Genomic DNA, 19,814 nt, shown 5'->3' with positions numbered 1-19,814 from the left:
TCATCATCACCTCATCGTTTTTTACCTCATTGTTTTCTGCTGTAACATTTTAATTTCCCCTTGGTATCTATCTATCTATCTATCTATCTATCTATCTATCTATCTATCTATCTATCTATCTATCTATCTATAACTTTTGCACAGTACTGTACATATTCATGAGTCATATAATATAAATATGTCACAAGAAGCTATGACTGTGTGATAATTATTGTCTCTTAATCGAGACTGTTTATCTACTTTTTCATTAATTACTTTCCCTTTTCTGCTCGAGCTTCCTTAAAGTTTTATTTCTCCAGAGCGCGCTCCCGCCCGGTGTCTCCTTCCTGGTCGTGTCTACACGGTAACCCTAGATTGCAATACTCTCGCGAGATTTGGAAGTAAATTGTATCTTTAACCCATACCACGTTTCAAAGTGATTATTTTAACCCAGACCATGATATTTCCCTAACCCTAACCAAGTAGTTTTTGAGCCTAAACCTAACCAGACCTTAACCTTAGCGTTGATACATCAGCGAGACAAGAATATTTCGAGGCGGCTCGCGAGAGTTTCGCAAATATAGGGTTACCATGTAAACTCCTTCCTCTCCCGTTGGGCTGCGCGTATCCGCCTCTCTGACATTCCGCCTGGTCTCACGTGTTTTCTGTGTATAAAAGGGTCTCCGTCTCTGCTCACAATGTCCAGTGTGTCACCAGACAAACGGCGAAAAATGGAGTCAGCGCTGAACCAGCTGAAGAAGCACACCGTGGTGGTGGCAGACACGGGAGATTTTAACGGTAAAACGGCCGTTTTCATCACACGCTAATGTTAGCTGGTTAGCATGCTAAGGAACTGACCAGGCAGTATCCAGCTTTAATGTGAATGACCGCTGTGTCAATATATAACGACTGTTAGCATCGATCTCACTCCGTTCAGGCTGGCCGGTGATGTTACACAACCTAGCTAACCATCCTCTGTGATGTTTTGCGTGTTTTCTTACTTGTTACTGATGTTGACAAGCTCATAATCCAATTAGTTGCTATTAAAGGCACCTAACATAGTAACAGTTGCTACTTTGCGTTAGCCGTGGTGGCTAACTAACCGTTTCTGCTTAATCTGTTGTGAATACAAGTATTTTGTGTGTGTATATAAGCCTTATACCAACCTCAAAAATGACAGATTTATACAAGCTACAACTATCATTTCTAACTAATGTGTGGGTGGAGGAAAAAAACAAAAATGATACTGTTCTGCACTGTAAGTCATCACACAAGAAAGAGTAAAATGTGGTTTTCCTTCCTTGTTTGACCTGTTCATGCCACAGATGAAAAGATCTCGTTTCTCAATAGACCTGAATGAGGAACAGTGTGCAGTAATTCAATTACATTGTGATGCAAACCAGACTGTTCCTCATGCAGGTTTGCAGACTCAGGATGACATGACAGAACTGGTTTGTGACTCCTGCAGCCAGGCGTGACTCCTAGAAGCTGATTATCTGACACTCATTAAGCCTTGCAGGGGTGTTTGTGTAGACTTTTTTTTAGTGTGTTTGTGTGTATTTTACCTGAGGCTTGGTTAAAATGTACTCTTGTTCTACATTCATTTTGAGAAATGATAGGAATGCATACAAGGAAGGACGCAACATCATGAACAACGGTCTCATTTTGTGCAACCCAAGGATGCTGAAGGAATTAGTCAATCTAGAGCTGCAGCTAACCATTATTATTGTTATCATCATTATTATTATTATTATTATTATTATTATTATTCTGTATTGTTTTCACAGTTAATCAATTAACAGTAAATTTTAGAAAATAGTGACCTTGTGAGTCCAAGGTGTTGTCTTCAAATGACTTGTTTTGTCCAATCAAACAGTCCATAATATATTCAATTTACAGTCATCTAAAACCAGCAGGCGGCACATTAGAGAAGCTAAAATCAGAGAATGATTGGAGTTTTTGATTGATAAATGACTTTAAGGATGAATTGAATATCAAAATAGTTGCCAAATAATTTTCTGTTGATGGCCACAAAACTGATTGACTTATTGTTGCAGCTCTTTATTAATCAATTAGTCAAATCTATTGAAAAATTCAATTCAAATCAGTTAATTGTTTTAGTTATTCATAACACAAAAATACCAAACATTCTGTTTCTAACTTGTTGAATGTGAAGATCTTCAGCTTTTTAGTTTTAATATAATTTTAAATTGAATATATTTTGGGTTTTGGACTTTATTTGTAGCTCACCTTTCATACAGGTTGGTGCTGTTAAAAAATGCTTCACAGGTGACCAAGACAGACAAATATTAACAGTAAAACATTTATAGACTAACGCACACAATAATATGAAGATGTCACCTCAAACTCTGAGGCGTTTTTCACTATTCACGACAGTTTATAGATAAGATGAATATAGATACAGAAGAATCGACAATGAAAATTCAGCACAGCAGCCGATTTAAAACATCTGTCAACCTTAGTGAAAACCTTCATCAGCACTGTCACTAAAAAAAGATGTTTGTGATGGTGATAAGAAGAGTGGTTCCTCTATATTTACCTCCTCTGGTTTTACATGAAAGCTGTAAGATTTTTTGGGGGGTTTTCACTGCTTGCAAGTTAAAACCTGTTTAGAAGCAGCACTTCTGTTTCACAAAAAAAAAAAAAAATGCAAGAGCTCGGTTAAACGTGGTGCAACGCCACAGTCTTGCTTCACTTATGTAAGTGGGGAAAGAGCGATTCTCAGAAATATTTTGAAAGTTAATGAGGTTTAGGGGGCACTTGTGAAATTTTGCACAAGGCTACTTGGTAACTGATTAGCCCACACAGTTATTAATAGTTTAAAGGAGACATACATTTAAGGTTGTTTGTGTCTTTTTATGACTAATGTGTAGATTAATGATGTAATCTGACATATTGAGTAAATTATGCATTTTTGCTTAGTCATTTAAGGTTATTAGGAATAAAAAGTTTGATTTAACATCTTCATATACCACAATTCTCACAGAATGATCTTTTATAAAAAGTTATGGTTAATTAGATGTTTCCCCACATTCTTTAACACATCACTCTGGAAATTAACTTGAAGCTCCAACTGCATGTGTACCAAAATATGCTCATTCACAGGAATTGTGTTATAATATGCATGCAAATATAGTTGCACAGTCATGGTGAAGTTGTAAATTACTGAAGGAGAAATCAGCGTTCCCAACCGCAAATCTTAAAACTTATCAGGCGCCAGTTTGCACAGAAAGGTCTGCACTAGTGTTGTATGGTATATTCTTTAATACTTTTATTTGTGTTGTAAAATTTTCCTCATAATTTCTAAGTATCTATGCACCCAGGGGAGGACATGTATTGTTAGAGGAATTTTTTAGGTTATTTACTGTTGATAGAAAGTGGATAACAAACCAGACCTCACTTTCTGGAAATACTAGTATAATCAATCCGCCATTTTAACTGTGTAGTATCTCTTTGAGCTGTTGATCACGAGTGTCCAATCCAAACCCACTGACCTGCAAAAGGATCTCTTTTTTTTTTTTTTTTTTTTTTTTTAGGATGTTGTGAGAGATAACTAGGTAGAGAACAGAGGGGGGCTTTGTTCTCTCTGAGGCTGAAGAGCTGGCAGCACTGACTAGAATCCACTGCTACAATCAAATGCTGACACAAACCCATGAAAAGGCCCCGTCGCTCATGCATATTAAATTAAAAAAAAAATTGGAGTCCAGCCTCGTGAACATTAAAGCTGTGTAGGTTATGGAATACTCTCATACAGGTTGTGTGAGTTTTCACTACAGACTATAAAGACTATTCAACTTTTTACTCATCTCAAACTATTAAAACCTTTTCTCTAGTATATCTTAGATGTAATATTATGAGCTAAGATTTATCTTTACTGATAATTTCATTAGTTCCTTATTCAGGAGAGAGTTTCTCTCTGTGGTTATTCTTTGTCCTTTTTTTTTTTTTGTTTGTTTTTCCTCTGATTTAAAAGGAGCTTACAGCAGGTTGCTGCATCAGCAGTTTAGACCTTTTTGCTAAGTATGGGAGAAGAATTCCCAGCCGCGTATAATCACCCTTTAGTAATACACAAGACACTGTTAAATAATTCATCTTTACCCTACTTAAGCATTTGTCCTCTTTTTTTTAGGATTGTGTTAAAACTGTGTATCCTTTATGTGTGTCCAGAAGAAGCGCTGATATCTATTTGCCTAGTCTGACTCTTAATAGTTTGTTTTTTAGAGGATGGTAAGACAATACATTTGCACTGTAGATGGCGCCATTTTCCACCTGACAGCAGCAGTATTTAGTAGATTTTACATGATGGTGTCCTCTCCTTGACCCTTCTGACTAATGTTTTTTTTTTTTTTTTACCTACATGCAGAAACACTCCACCTCTTTTATATTTATGGGATTAAGGAAAGTCTTGATTACAGTCATTAGTGTGAGAACTGGATTTAAACTGGTCTCTGAGGTTCAACTGGTGTTACATTTTACCAGTTATTGACACCTCAGGTTTGTAATAGACTCATAGTCAGTGACATGGTTTGAAATCAAATAATAAAAAGCTGACTGTAATTATGTTGCCTTTTTAAAATTTTTGAATACCATCTCTGTCCTTGATCCGTAGTCTTCAGTGTTTGCAATTTAAATGGATTATAGAAAAGTGATTGAACTACATTTTTGTGAGAGGACATAATTTTAATTTTGTAGAAAATGCAAAGAGTGATGGAACATATTTTGATATTAATACTTTCATATTAACCCTGGTTAAAAATGGGACATATTCAAAATAATAAAGTAGCTAAAGCATCTTTTATTATTTTCCTGAATTGTGATGGTGTAAATTTTATAATAATTTTGACACACAAGCAGAGAGAAAGGATTCAGTCAAGTATTTAGTGGTAGCATCTACTTCCAGTCTACCCTGGGTTTGTGGATGTCAGTGCATTTGCCATGTATGAGATATCTGATAAGTGAGAATGATATCTGTACTTCCTAAACCAGGTTTAGTATGTATGTATGTATGTATGTGTGAGACCTCTAACTACTCTGTTCCATTTTCCTGCAGCCATCGACGAGTACAAGCCTCAAGATGCCACCACTAACCCGTCTCTTATCCTGGCTGCTGCTAAGATGCCAGCCTACCAGCACCTGTTGGATCAGGCCCTTAAATACGGCATTGCCAAAGGCGGGTAAGAGGTTTTCCACAAATTACACCCCAAATATATGAAACTATTCTTTAGTCTACACTAGAGGGCAAACTTTGAACTCAAACAGCATTCAAGTAAAAGTCACTTGCTGAAGAGCAGGAACATTGTTTGCAACATTGTTCAGATGTTGCACACAGTTCCTCTGTGCAAATAGTTGACAAAGTTCCCTAATTTATAGACAGTTCACTCTTACAGTTACAAGATGAAACCTGGGATGTTTTTAATGAATGTAATTGTTTTATCCATCTGTTTGATAAGGGTTGTGAATCACAAAAAAAGGCATTTACTGTGGTTGGAGATGAGTGATTTAAACTCAACGTGGCATCAAATTTGCATTAATTAGTGTTTAGAAGTTGACAATTGCAGCTGTAAACATATGTAAATGTCAATTTCTTGTAAATTTCCTATGTGAATATAACTTTTTGATACTAAGTTCACCAGCTTCAACATTTTTTTTCTTCCTCTCTCGTCAGATCTGAAGAGCAGCAGGTAGCCAACACCATGGACAAGCTGTTTGTGAGCTTTGGCCTTGAGATCCTCAAGAAGGTCCCAGGCAGAGTTTCTACTGAGGTGGACGCCAGGTAGATGCAAACAGTACTGTATATCACAAGATAGCGTTTATGACAGGAAACTGATAACACAATGTTCACTATCTTGGAAAAGTACACAGTAGGACAAGAGATTCCCAAAGCGTGTTGGTCATGAAGCTAAATTTGAAAAAGTGAGCCGTGTTTAGAGGCCGTGTCGATGTCGAGTGGAAAATCTGACTGCATGTGATTCATGTTGTCTCTTCTATTGTAGAGTTAATTATTATACATACGATACAGTCGCATAATGTATCTGAATCTCCAGTCATGTCATCTTTTTTTTTAATTTAAATTTTACTTCTCAATTATCTGCCACATAAAAAAATCAATAATTAATCGTTAAAAGCATTAAAATAAATGTTTTTCCTTGATGAAACTTTGTTGTAGCAACAGACATGGTAAAGTAAAATGGGTATTAATCACTGTGTTGTTTCCACTGATCTCTTCGCCCAACAGATTATCTTTCGATAAAGATGAAATGGTGGCCAAGGCCCTGAGGCTCATCGCTCTCTACGAAGAAGCGGGCATCAGCAAGGAGCGTGTGCTCATCAAGCTGTCATCTACATGGGAGGGAATCCAGGCTGGCAAGTGAGTATGTAATGTTAGCTATGCTGGCCTGTCATTTATTATACCTGTTATTGTCTGCATTGTTGTTAGAACATTATGATGTCGACAGGGTTTCATAGTCTTTTCAAACGGTCACTAATTAACACGTCGTATCTTGTTGTTTTTAATCCACCAAAGTGTAAAATGACAGTTCACTATTTTTAGGGTGTTTTTTACGTGCTGAACTATGTGTGTTGACTTGAACCAGTCGATATACTTTCCCACAATTTCCTTTCTGTATAAGAATATCCTCTGCAGCCACATTGATTTCAGTTTTATTCTTAAAATGTGCAAGTCAGCAGAAGCCAACAGCATGTATCAGTGTAAGGACAGCTGGGCAATATCACCTGAACTCAATATCACAATTGATTCTAATATTTACCTCAGTAACAATTAATCAATTGATATTTTGTTAAATGCACCTCTGCACAAGATTCTCCGTCCTCACAGTGGAGCTTTTATTAATTATTTGTACTGAAAAATAAAGAGAAAACCCTGAAATATGACTTAGTCACTTTCCAAAATAGATAAGTTAAGTACGCGGAAACTCAAAGGAGTGGCTTGTCACTAAAATAAGAGTAGCTCTCTCTCTCTTTCTATTTCTTTTTCTTTTGTCTCTCTCTCCCTCCCTCTCCAGTTACAGATGTTTCATCTCTCGCTTATTTTTAATCTTCCCTCCCCTACATCAGGTTTCCCACCCATAACCCAAGCTGCATGTATAAAGATTCATTCAAGTTAAAGTAACTATGTGCATCACAATGTGGACATATGTTACATATAAACATACGTCCCCCCATTTAGGGGGAAGGTTTTGACCTTTTTAAAGTAGGATATCACAGGTTCCCAAATTAAATGATTTTTTTTTTTGGTTGATCCCCTAATAGAGTATTTGATCTTTTTCAACCTGAGGAAAAGCATCAAGTCACTAAAGCCTGACAGATGCTTGAGGTGGTTAAAGATTTCCATTCCAACAGGTTCCTTCCCCTGGCGTCTTTTTGGCTGTTTGTCAGAGATATGTCATTACCTGGTAGCCCAGAGATGGCTATCTCCACTTTAGGTTACAAGTCAATATCAAACGCCTCGGACAGGGTTTCAAAACTGTAGCCCAAAAACCTGCTAATTTAAAGCAGCAGCGCCAGAACATGTGAGCTAAATCTGCCTTTGCAGTGTGATGTCGGTCACGTTTTTCATTAACACTTGAGTCTGTTGTAGATAGTCTGGCTTTGCAGAAGTGGATACGGTGTAGGACTTTGAATATATTAAGCTCAGGTGTGTGCATGTAGACATACCATTCACTCTATCTAGAGCACTTTCCCAGGACTCCTCGGGTATCTTGAACTCATCTGCCCAGTCTGAAAAGTGACATAATGATGTCAAGCAGATAACAGATTAGATCCCTTTTGGATGTGGGGAAACTGCAAAATGGTATCCAACCCTGTCTTTAGCGGCAGGTTTGGAAATGTTGGGCTCAGTTTTCAAACACATTCCCAGATCTGAAAATAATGAAATAGGTTTGACGGGGATAGCTTAAACTCATAAGAAAGGACACAAAACTCACAGTCACGGTTCCATCAAAATATATGATGCTGAACTTTTGTTCAGTTCTGTTTGATGGGATTTTTGTCTAAATTTAGACCGTATCTTTTAATGTAGAAGATACAATAGTGCAGGTGGTGTATTGTGAGGGAGAAAGGGATAGCTTAGCTGTGACTAATACTGGGAGTGATGGTGATGGGCAGGAATTTGTTTGACTGACACCAATCTACATCAGGAGAGTGGAACCAGTAGACAGTCTTATGGATGTTTGCAGCTCAATAGTAGTTCCTGATGTTTGAAAGTCTGAATCCCACCTCCGCCCTGTGTTGTTGAAGAATATCCTTGTGTATTCTGTGATGTTTGCCTCCACATAAAAAGGAAGATGAGTAAACATTGAAACAAATATAGAAATCTTGGTAAAATATTTATTTTTATGCAGTTGATTCTTCCTGCCAGGGACAAATGAAGGGCGCTCCATCCAAACATGTTTTTTTTTTTGAGGGAAACGTATAATAACTTGTCAAAACATGACCTGTTTTTGACCAATCCGGCTTTAAAATTAGGTTGAGGTATTATTTTAAAAATGTTCCTTTTTATAATATGATTCAAAATGATAACGAAGTTTTGGTCCTTATACCAAAACCTATCCAACTCACGTATATTGCAACCTGTATCTCTGTTAACTGCTTCAAGTGGTTCTACATATTTTCAACAAAATGAACTTCCTCTCAACCAATAGGGTCGGGGTACGCCTTGAGAAAACTAATGTCTCATATTCTAACATTCTGTGTCTCGTCATCTCATCTTTGAGGAGGATCTCCAGTTGAAAAGGGGTAGCAGAGAAAGATGTGATGTGTTTTTTTTTTTTAATAATATATTTTTGTTTTCTTGCACAGGGAGCTTGAGGAGAAGCACGGTGTTCACTGCAACATGACCCTGCTGTTCTCTTTTGCTCAGGCTGTAGCCTGCGCAGAAGCGAAGGTAACACTGATCTCACCCTTCGTCGGACGTATCCTCGACTGGTACAAGGAGAACACGGATCGCAAAAGTTACGAGCCCCATGAAGACCCAGGTAGTGTATCACTGTTATGAAACCATGCGAAATAAGACACCAAGGTGCTGATGAGAACAACTTGAAATTTTTGCCTTACAGCTACAGACTTGGATTCTGATTGTATAACTCTTCTCATACATAGTATGTTGTTTACAGCAGTAATCCTCCCCTGGATATAGATCAGTGTGTAGCTCAGACATTATTGATTTTATCCAAGACCAGAGTGTATAGATAATTGGCTAGTTAGTTTTGATAGAGTCAAAATGCTCCCTGTAAAGAAACCCCCCCCCCCCCACCCCACCCCCTCACAGGAACAATATTCCCTTATGTTATTTGCCTAATTCATTCGTCTCATTTCAACTCTGTGAGAATCTCTACTATGTTTTGCTGGCATTTACAGTCGTGCTAGTTTCTCTCTTCTCCTCTGCTCTCAGCCCCTCCCCACACACACACACACACACACACACACACACACACAGAGCAGAGGAGGAGAGGCAGGTGAAGTGAAGATAACGTTACTCGAGTTGACAACAACCACACTTGCGTATAACCTAAATGTCATAATTAAATGTCTCGTGGAAAAGATGACGCACACAGTTGTTTTGGTGCATCCCACTGCGTATAAACCACAAGGCGAACGATGGGAACAAATAGTCCCGATACAGTCAAGTAATAAGAGTGAAGATTTTTCATGGAAACCCCCCCTCCGAAACTCCTGTAGACTTCATGACTGACCTCATAAATGTGAATCTGTGTAGAAAACTGATTCATAACAAATTAGTGAGGTATTTACAACAGCAGAGGTGTTGTTGTGCTAGAGTCAACCCTTGGGTCTGAGGTGTGTCACTGTCCTGTGAAATTGTATGTTATGCAAATAAAGACTATGCAGATGGAGCACATACCTGGAATTTAACATGAGTTGAAAGGGTTGAACTTCATAAATGTCATGTATGATATAAATGGCACAGAACACAGGTAGGCGGGCTGCACCTTTTCTCCCGCCGTGACACACAGTGAGTCAGAAAAATTGGCAAACTGGAGCGGACAAGGAAAAAAACTTGGAAAGGTATTCTGACTATTTAAAATGGATATTCTGAAGATACTAGAAAGAGAATATTTATTTTATTTTATTTTTATTTTTTTTATTTTTTTTATGTAGCCGAATTAAAGAAAATGTCTGGATAATTGTGATGGATTGGCAAATTGCAGCTTTGATCAGTATGTAGAATGAGCTTCAAAGCCCCAGAAAACCCTCAAGTATTTCTCTGTAACATCAATATTCATTACTAAATAAGCTGAATCAAAGTTTTAAAAAGCATCCTATTACAAAAAAAAACCTCAAAAGCTAATCTGCTTCATTAGGACCCTTTTAGGTTGTAGTTTGGTCAGATTTGGTCGACTGTGAGCAAAAAACCCAACATTTGTCATCAGATTTCGGGTCTGTAATCACACTTGTAGTATTAAATACTAAAGTGCACGTTCACACAGCACCAGGTAGTAGACAAGCAGGGTTTCCCATACATTCATTTATTTGTGGCCACAATAAAACTTTGCCCGCCACAAATTGGTTTTCTATTTTTGGAGCTGCACACTACGCTCTCTCTCTCTCTCTCTCTGATATACTCCCAAACAGACGCGGATGCACCTGCACCGACTCGTTCTTCCCCCACTGTACACAAACCGCCTCATCTGTGCTTTTATCCTACAGTCATGTCACGCGCCATCTACACTTGAGAGGCGCGGTCGCACTATCTCCATCTAAAAATTTAAACACTTAAATGTAGATTGTGCGTTTACATTGCTTTGTAAAACACCGACCATAGACTGTAAAGACAAGGGACGTGATGCATTTAGATGCACCTCATAAACTCAGAAATCTGTACTCCAATGACCACGAAGGTTGTTTTTTAAAATTAGTTTCTTTTGCTGCAGCATTTTTAATAATTAGATGCTAAAATCATAACAAGAATATCCCATTCGTTCAAAAGTTCCATTAATCCCCCCCCTGCCCCTTATCAGCTACCACCACAAATACAATCTGATTCTGTGGGGAAACACTGACATGTGTCCCATATCTGAAATATGCCAACATACACTACACTTCACCCACACTTGATAGCAGATGATAGCTCCTGATAGCTCTTCAAAGCTTCATTCACAGCCAAGTGTATCCCACAGTCCACCACAGTAAATTGCCCATCCAGTTGTTGGCGGTAGTGCATCTGTAGGCTGTTGTTTTAGGACACACATGAATATTAATGTCCAAACACTACAAAGTTATGGCAGGACCTCCGCAGATTATCATGTGATATTAACAATCCGTTCTTCCTTTTTTATCAAAGATTTTGAGAAAAATGATCCATCCTTAAACTGTTATCAGAAGGAAACCATTCAAAATAATATTATGTCACTTTAAAGTGAGAATAGCACATTTAAGTATGAGTTGGCAAAAACAATAAGCACTCAAAACATTCAGCTGCCAAACAATATGAAAAGATTTCATAACAACACTCAGAATTTAACTCAGAAGTCAAACTATGGTGTTTATCGTGACACGAGTTATTCACACAAGTTAATATTGTCAAAGTGCAGCGTACTGGGTGCACTTGACTGCACACACAAAAGGCGTGTCTCTTCATCCATAATGTGGCGCCTTTTTCTCAGGACTCTGCAACCAACTCACCTAAATGTTCCACCAGCACCACCAAAAGTCACTTTAATAAAAGCAAAAGGAGGTGCCACAGAATGAAAATGATATGTGTTTGGCAAACTTTGATATGTTTGGTTTAACTTTAATGGCACTGCTAATCAGGTCTGGCTGCATCTTAAAGTAGTTGCATCATGGTGATTTGGTACATCTGTCACGTTTGGCATTTAACGCATCCTCATTTCCCTCACCTCCGTCTCTAGGTGTGCTGAGCGTGACTAAGATTTACAACTACTACAAGAAGTTTGGCTATAGCACCGTGGTGATGGGCGCCTCCTTCAGAAACACGGGGCAAGTGAAAGCCCTGGCAGGCTGCGACCTGCTCACCATCTCTCCCGGGCTGCTGGGAGAGCTCAGCCAGGATCACACCACTGTCACAGAGATGCTCACTGTGGAGAAAGGTACTGTCTTCCTGCAAAATACTGCTATCTTTACTTTGCCTGTTTTTATTTTCATTGTGACTGGACATTCAGTGACCCAGAAGCATAAAAGGGGAAGAGGTTAGATTACATCATTAAACAGGCCAAACCCCAAATAATTGCAGCCTCTAAGGTTTTGACACCTAGTTGGATCATAATTAATACGTTTTTATTAATTAAAAAAAATATATATATCACTGCCTCTATGTACCAGCTGTTCTGTAGCTTGTATTAATGCAAACAATGGTACAGTGACACCTGCTATTATCTCTCATCCAGCCTCCTTCTTGCATCAACAAAGATAATAGTGTTTTTGTTTTTTTAAGGAGTTGTCATCTCAAGAGCCACAGAGTTTTGCTCCCTTTTTCTCTTCATTCTCTGTTATTGAAAGCATTTTCTGAACATCATAAGACAACATACTTTTAGATGCATGGGGGGAAAAATCTGTGTTTAGATTTGTTAAAACCAAACTGCTCTTTTGAAAAAGCAAAATTGAAAATCTGAAAAACCTGAAAATGAAGAGTCTTGACGTTTTGGGTTTTTTTTTTTTTTTTGGCAGCCAAGATCTGCGATCTGGACAAGATCCACCTGGATGAGAAGGCCTTCCGCTGGCAGCACAACGAGGACCGCATGGGCGTTGAGAAACTGTCTGACGGCATCCGCAAGTTCTCTGCTGACGCCATCAAGCTGGAGACCATGATCAAAGTAAGATTTCCAATTTCTTTTGTTGTTATTTTTGCATGTATATGGAATCTATTTCTTTGCATTTGACAATGTAAGTTATTTGCCAAGTTTTGTAATTCTGAAGCTGTTGTCTTTTTTAATTACAGGAGAAAATCCTTAATGTGAAAAACGGCCAGTAATGGACAGATTGGGCGTCTCCCGCCACACTGACAGGAAATATAAGGAGTTAGGAAGCTGCCTTTTTTTTTGTCCTGTACAACCTGAGAGGAGGCTGAAAGCACCAGAAGACCTTCTCTTTCCTTCTGTGACCAAACGCCAGGGACCTCCCTCCCCAACGGACACCTTTCCTCCTTTAGGCTGGGACTGACTCTGACTCTATTTCTGACCAAACATTAACGGTGAACGATACTAATATGAGTGTGGAGTTAAAATATGCTAATATTTACTAGAAATGTGACCAGAAAGGAAAAAAAAAAAAAAAACAACTTTACAGAAGAAATTTCTTAATGAGACTTGATTTAGTCTTGTTGAGTAGCGATCAGGTGACTACTAGAAAGGACCATGAGCACTTTTTGGCAGGAAAGGACCACAATTTTTGTTATCAAGAACAGGGTTAAGGGCAAAACTTTAATAAAAGACAATTGTACCACCATTCCTGAGAATATTACATTTTGTTCTTTCTATAAATAAACATGTCAGTCTTCACAGTTCTGTTTTGGTTGTTTTTTAACTTTCTGTCTTGGGTAAAAACAGGTGTCGGACTAACTAACTGCATCAACACTAAAGCCTTGCAAGGCTTTTTAAGTGGGAGCTCCATCAGTTGAACTTGAAATTACACTTATCCGTATCACAAGTCCTCCTCTTGACGTGCAACTATTGTCATGCCTCTTTTACAGTCTCTGGTCCGGCCAGTTTTACTTCATTCCTTCAGTCTAAATTCAGCTTAACTCCACCTTCGCTCATAAGACGTATGTAGGACCACAAGGCTACTGTAAGCTCTTCATACTTCCTGTTTGAAGCCAGTCGAGATCTCAATCTTAGATAGTACTTTGAAGCGTTTGATTGTGTGGCTGGTGGCTTAAGGTAATGGGATTAATTTAACTTCTGTATTAGATATTTTTGACTTCCTGTTTTGTTTGCTGTATTTCAGTGTGTGTTAAATAGAGTTTGTGGAGATTTTAAGAGACTAAATTTTGTAATATCAGCACCAAAACTGGTATATTTATGTGGTCTGAAGGTTTCAGTACTCACAAAGATTTTGCACAACTTTAAGTAAGGTAGCAAATGTATGTAGAGTTTAAGCAAATTAATTGGTGGTCTCACACTATTTCTTGTAATGATGAACGTAACTTAAAGTAAAACAAGCTCCTGTTCCACCAAACTCAAAAAACCAAGATTTAAATTGTTATAACTTGAAATATTTGTACAACAGCAACTTACACGGAGCAAATGTTGAGCAGAAAGAAGGAAAGGCTCATGTTTTTTAGAAAGACAACTTGATTGAATGTAATGCTTTTGTCACTTTGTTATAAGCAAAAAGTTTTATACAACCAATGTCTTGTATCTGAGAGTAAATTATTTCCGTCCTTAAACGCTTTGTTAGAAGCTCAGCATACTTCAGTCAGCCATACTCCTGAAATATGTAGCTTCCAGTTTTGAACCTGTCTTGTAAGAAAACAAAAGTAAAAGATGAGCTGCTCGGCTCGGTAATAACAAAAATATTCAAAGACGTTCTTCTCAAAACGTAAGATTTGTTGGACCATTTTACCTCTTTAGCAAGTGACACTAGTGCCATGTAATGTGCCACAATTAATTAAAATGTACTTTTAGTGGGTTTAAGGTATAATAAAAACCTTTTTAATGTACTGCACGTCCCAATAATGTAGAAACAGTTTTATGACGTAAGATCAAGGCCAGATTAACCTGCTGAGGGGCCTCGAGCGAAAATTTACAATAGGCCCCCGTTGCCATCAGCAGTATCTAATGTAAACAAAGATAAACAATACAAATTTCACAACTCAGTATTTGTATGTACTCAATTTGATTTTCAACATTTTAGAGATGAGACGGAAATGAGACTATTTTTCTCGCAGGCGTGGTTCTCTGGAAATTGATGAGTGGATGGAAATGTTTGTTTCTGGCCCAAGAGTCTGTTTTTAATTTTAATTTAACCTACACTGACACATATTTTGATTTGAATTAGAAAGATATTTAAATACATCTGCAGTATTGTAGATACTGCAGTATTTTCCCCATTTGTGCTCTAGGTAATCAAGGCATATATAACATAACATAGTTTTTGTAAATGGTAAAAGATAACACTTGTAGTATTTGTACAATACAATTAGGCAAAGGCCATGAAGCAATGTCATATCAAATCAATTAAAATGTGTTTGTAAGGAGTTTGTGAGATATTTAGCTCCTTAGGATTGATCCAAAATCTTGGAGCCCCTGTAAAAACAGTGAAAATCATGATATAAATGTACATCTTCAAATGGCAAACAATCACTAGCCATAGAAGAAGAAGAAATGGCAAAAGCAAAAGTTAAACAACATGAATGAGAAGTTTTTGTAAGGAACATCTTGTCGACTATTAGTGAAAAAACAGTCTGCAACAATGACTGAAATGGTGACAATTCAAAACAACTCAAAACAACAAATCTGGAAAATATTTAGCTTAGTCCACTGCTGTCATATACTGTGTATATATGCAGAGAGGGAAGGCTGATGTTTCATTTAAGATTTAGGACTGAATCACGTAACTGCCTGTGTTTTTACTCATGGAAAAATAACATTTGTGACAAAATACTAGGAATCTGCAAAAAAAGTGCATTTGAAAAGACACAAACACAGTGTCTAGTCATGTCTACATCTGTTAAATCACTTGTTCTGTTACTTTTGGCTGATAAAAAAATAATATTTTTTGTTTTGCCGTCACGCTTTACACATCAACCAATCATAAAAGTCCACGACTTCTAATTCTACAAAACAGTCCGTGTAATCACCCGTGGCGCTCATTTCTCTAAGCGAGCTCTCAGTTCCTTTTGAAAAGTTCCAAAATCATTAATGAGCAGTTTCTGTGAGGAATATCCTGTTGATTGTTGGAGACAAAGGTCAGTTAGTGACTGAAATGCTGACATTTATAACTCCAAACCAACAGATGGAATATATATATATATATATATATATATATATATATATATATATATATATATATATATATATATATATATATATATATATATATATATAGTATATCATCCATCTCTGTGTACCACAAAAGTCTGTGTTTTTACTTGTGAAATGGATAAATAACATGTATTTCTTTCATTTCTTCCTTTTTTAAGTAATATTAGATTAGTCAGATGTTCCATATACCATCCAATCATAAATGTAATTGCTCCTCAACAGTTCCGCCTAACCTGCCTTTGCAGTGTTACTCCCGTCGCCTCCGCAGTCTCCTCCATTATTAGCATTGAGTTCTGTGTGCATGTTGTTGAAACAGAGTTGCACAACCATTAATGGGTAGCTTCTGTAAGGAACATCCTGTTGACGGTTGATGTAAGAGTTTAAAAAGACGAAGGTCAAATGCTGACAACGAAAGCAACAATCAGACAGGAAAGACTGTCATTATGTCTGTACATATATATAAAGACTGACAACTCAGCTGCTTCATTTTACCACAAAAGTCTGTTTTTTTCTTGTGAATTGGGGATAAATAACATTTATATTATTTTTTTTTTAAAAGAATTATAATCAGACATGTTATCGAGCATGATATTCAGTTTTATGTCATAAATGTCCACGACTGATTGAATTCAACAAGGCGCTACACGGCCGTAGCGTGGAACTCGTTTCATTGTGAAATCTTTAATTCTCACACTGCTCCTCAACACTCCAGCATCTCTAAAAATTGTGACTCCCTCTGCTCCCCCAGCATTCGAATTTAGTTGTATGTGAATTTTGAATGTTTCATGTAAATTTATGTTCACGTTTGTTCTAATATTGTGTGTCTCAGGCTCTAATGGTGGGTGTTGGAGCTCAAGGACAGTCAGATCTGTTAAACAAGCATCACCTGCTCAAAGACACACCACCAATTTCAATTGCATACATGTTGAAATAACTGATTTAAACCTTATATGATATGCTTTACCGGTGATTATATCATATCTCTAATCTTGATAAGGCTTTAAATTATCCTTCACACTGTTCTGCAAAATAATAATTCAATAGTAATACTGATTGTTCTCTAATTTGGAGAGTGGCGGGTTGTGCTGCTTGGATCTGCTCCATCTTTATCATTTCAACCTTTCAAACTAAAATAGGTCAGACATACCTTATCATGACATACTTCTTTTTTGACATGCAATACCATGAATTGCAGAGGTGCTGGTTGTAACCCAAGCATCAATCAACACTCCTTTATCATCTCTCTCACAGTTTGTTCAAGACCATAATTACATAACATCTTCATCACATCACCATCCCGTACAGACAACCTCCTTATTTCAGAAAGTGTCAAGACTCATTATGCTGGGTAAGTCTTAGTTACTTTGATTTATTAGCAATACATTTTAGAGCTTATGTATGAATTGTGACTGGTTAACCTCCCTCTCTGTGTATTTCCTGTCTCAGTGAGGAGCTGGGTGTTGGTTAGATCCAGTCTGAGCATCCTGTTGCAGGGCCTGGCTCTGTTCTGGTTAGGCCCTGCCTGTGAGGCTACCTCTCTGGGGATGACAGTCCATGCTGTGCCCCTGGAAAGTGATGGAGGGAAAACGGTGGGCATCATTTTCTCCTCAAAAAACTTTCTGTACAGTTGTCCTTGAGTTCACAGTCTTACTCTGTGTAGCTCTGTGGGACTGGTAGACAGCCTGTTTTATATTTTCTATTGATTGATAATAATGAACAACTATTTACTGCTGTTACAAAGCTCAAAGGAATCTAAAGTTATCATTTCATACATCAACATCATACTGTATTATTTGCATCTAGAAATCCATAGTTTGAAATGATCTTTGGAAACCATCCAAATTAGGAATTTTACAGGTATTTCTCATAATTTCTATTGTAATTGTATTTCTCTACAAACCTCATATTCCTTAAAATAAATGTATTATTTAATTTCTCCTTAACCTAATCCTATTAAAATGTTCTCAAGCGTTCATTAACAGAGGAAGAAAGTATCAGTTTTAACAAAGAATCTTTTTTAACAGAAACCACTTATTAAACAAACTTAACTCCTAAAACCAAATTTTTTTCAGTTTAATTTTATTTTTAGAAACTCACAGCCATTTTAGCAGAAAAGCCAACTCAGAGCCTTTAATTAAGATCCATTAATCCATTAATTATCAAAATTACTAAGATTTATTGTAATCAATGAATTTATTATTCAATAGCCATATTAAATCCATTAATAACTCTGTAAAATACAATTAAAACAGAAAAAAGAAAAACATTTTGATTCTCAATCCTTGATTTAATCCCATTACCCTTCACAGTAACCGCTCATAATTAGTCTCTATACCAAACATCTGAACCACAAATCTATTTTAACATTCATAAATACCTTATCATCATGTCATTAATAAATATGTGATTCATTTACTAAGCTTTCAGAGGGCAGAGAGAGTGTATTCTTTAGGTTTTACACCATTTGTTTACAGTGAAAAAACATTCACAATCGCACTATATTATGGTCCTATGTTAACTTAAACAGGAAAACATAAAAGCCATCATGATTTCAACATTTCTGAATGGTGATTTTTGAATTTTTGCATAAATACAGGTCACATTTAACCAAGAACAACCTATATCTAAAAATATGTATCAGCTGCACAAAAATGAAATAAAAAAGTTGAAATATTTATTTATATTTTGTATATTCTGGGTCACATTAGGAAAAATTTCAGGGTAAAACAAAGGTGTTTTTAAGGTGTTTTTAGTGCTCTCAATTGTAAACATTGGTCAAATTTGAACTAAACAATATAAGGGATACTAATGCTTACTTTTTCGGGATTTGGCATTTTTTAATGAATTATTAGACTTGATTTAATTGAGCAATTAAGGATATCTAAGAGATAAAATTTTGTGTTTTGCTTGCACATTGTTACATTTTCGCTGTACCATCAACTCTCACTGGGCCATAAACGCCCCTTACTGTATCTTATTATTGATTTATAAAAGATAATATAGACCATCTGGCGTTTTATGTTTTGTAGTATTGTGATACCTCACGAAGTACATAATACTGGCTGTAAATATCTGTTTTATCTTTGTGACTAAGAACAGACTGATCTCACCCTACAGGTTCTTCATCCTCAGCTGAATTCACTTAACTCGGTCATAAATTCCGTCACTGCACGCAAAGACACGTTTGTCATTCTCCTCTTTGCTTCTTGTAGGTGCGGGCTCATTTCACTGTCATCGCTCCCAATCCATGTCCATTATTAAGTGGGCTGTGTGTTATAGGTGATGACTGTGTGCTCCACACTACCTCCTTACCTTTCAACGGCACCAAACCCGAATCTGGCTGGTGTGTCCGCCAGTGGTGGAAAAGTGTCCCCAGTAACTACAATGCCACCATCACTTTAGGGTATGAGACCTGCATACACTATCTGGACCTTTAACCTCAAACATCTGAAATTCATTCATTCATTCTTTTACATCTGCAGATTTTTTTAACCAATAACCTGAACAAGAATGGCCGCTCTGTTTTTCATCTTTTATTGTTGCTACTTCCTGTTTTATGATGTTTTGGAGTGCAACATGCAAGTAGTTGCAAGTAAATAATGTTAACAAGGAGAAACTCTTTGTTCTTTGGCTTTTGGTTGTTTTATCTTGCCCAGATATAACTCATATGTGTCCGTTATTTACTCTGACAAAGTAGCTTAATAATCACAGCAATTTGTGGCTTAGTTTGACATTATTTAATCTTGATAGTTAAAGTTAACAATTGAAGTAATTATAATAATTATACAGATCTTGATTATATTAATAAACTGTGGATAAATAAGGGATGTGTCCATAATT

The 19,814-nt window shown here is 37.0% G+C and overlaps 1 protein-coding gene across 1 annotated transcript; it reads left to right on the top strand.

The window, feature by feature from the left end:
- The first annotated feature begins 577 nt into the window (after positions 1-577).
- taldo1 (transaldolase 1) lies at positions 578-13,492 on the top strand. The gene is made up of 8 exons (XM_042418681.1): positions 578-777; positions 5,051-5,174; positions 5,666-5,773; positions 6,236-6,367; positions 8,818-8,993; positions 11,886-12,083; positions 12,661-12,806; positions 12,932-13,492. The coding sequence occupies exons 1-8, from the start codon at positions 678-680 to the stop codon at positions 12,962-12,964; spliced, it is 1,017 nt and encodes a 338-aa protein (XP_042274615.1). The 5' UTR covers positions 578-677; the 3' UTR covers positions 12,965-13,492.
- The last annotated feature ends 6,322 nt before the right edge of the window (positions 13,493-19,814 follow it).

This window comes from Thunnus maccoyii, chromosome 1, assembly GCF_910596095.1.
Source record: "Thunnus maccoyii chromosome 1, fThuMac1.1, whole genome shotgun sequence".
Lineage (NCBI taxonomy): Eukaryota > Metazoa > Chordata > Actinopteri > Scombriformes > Scombridae > Thunnus > Thunnus maccoyii.
This window is presented reverse-complemented; position numbering and strand designations above follow the sequence as displayed.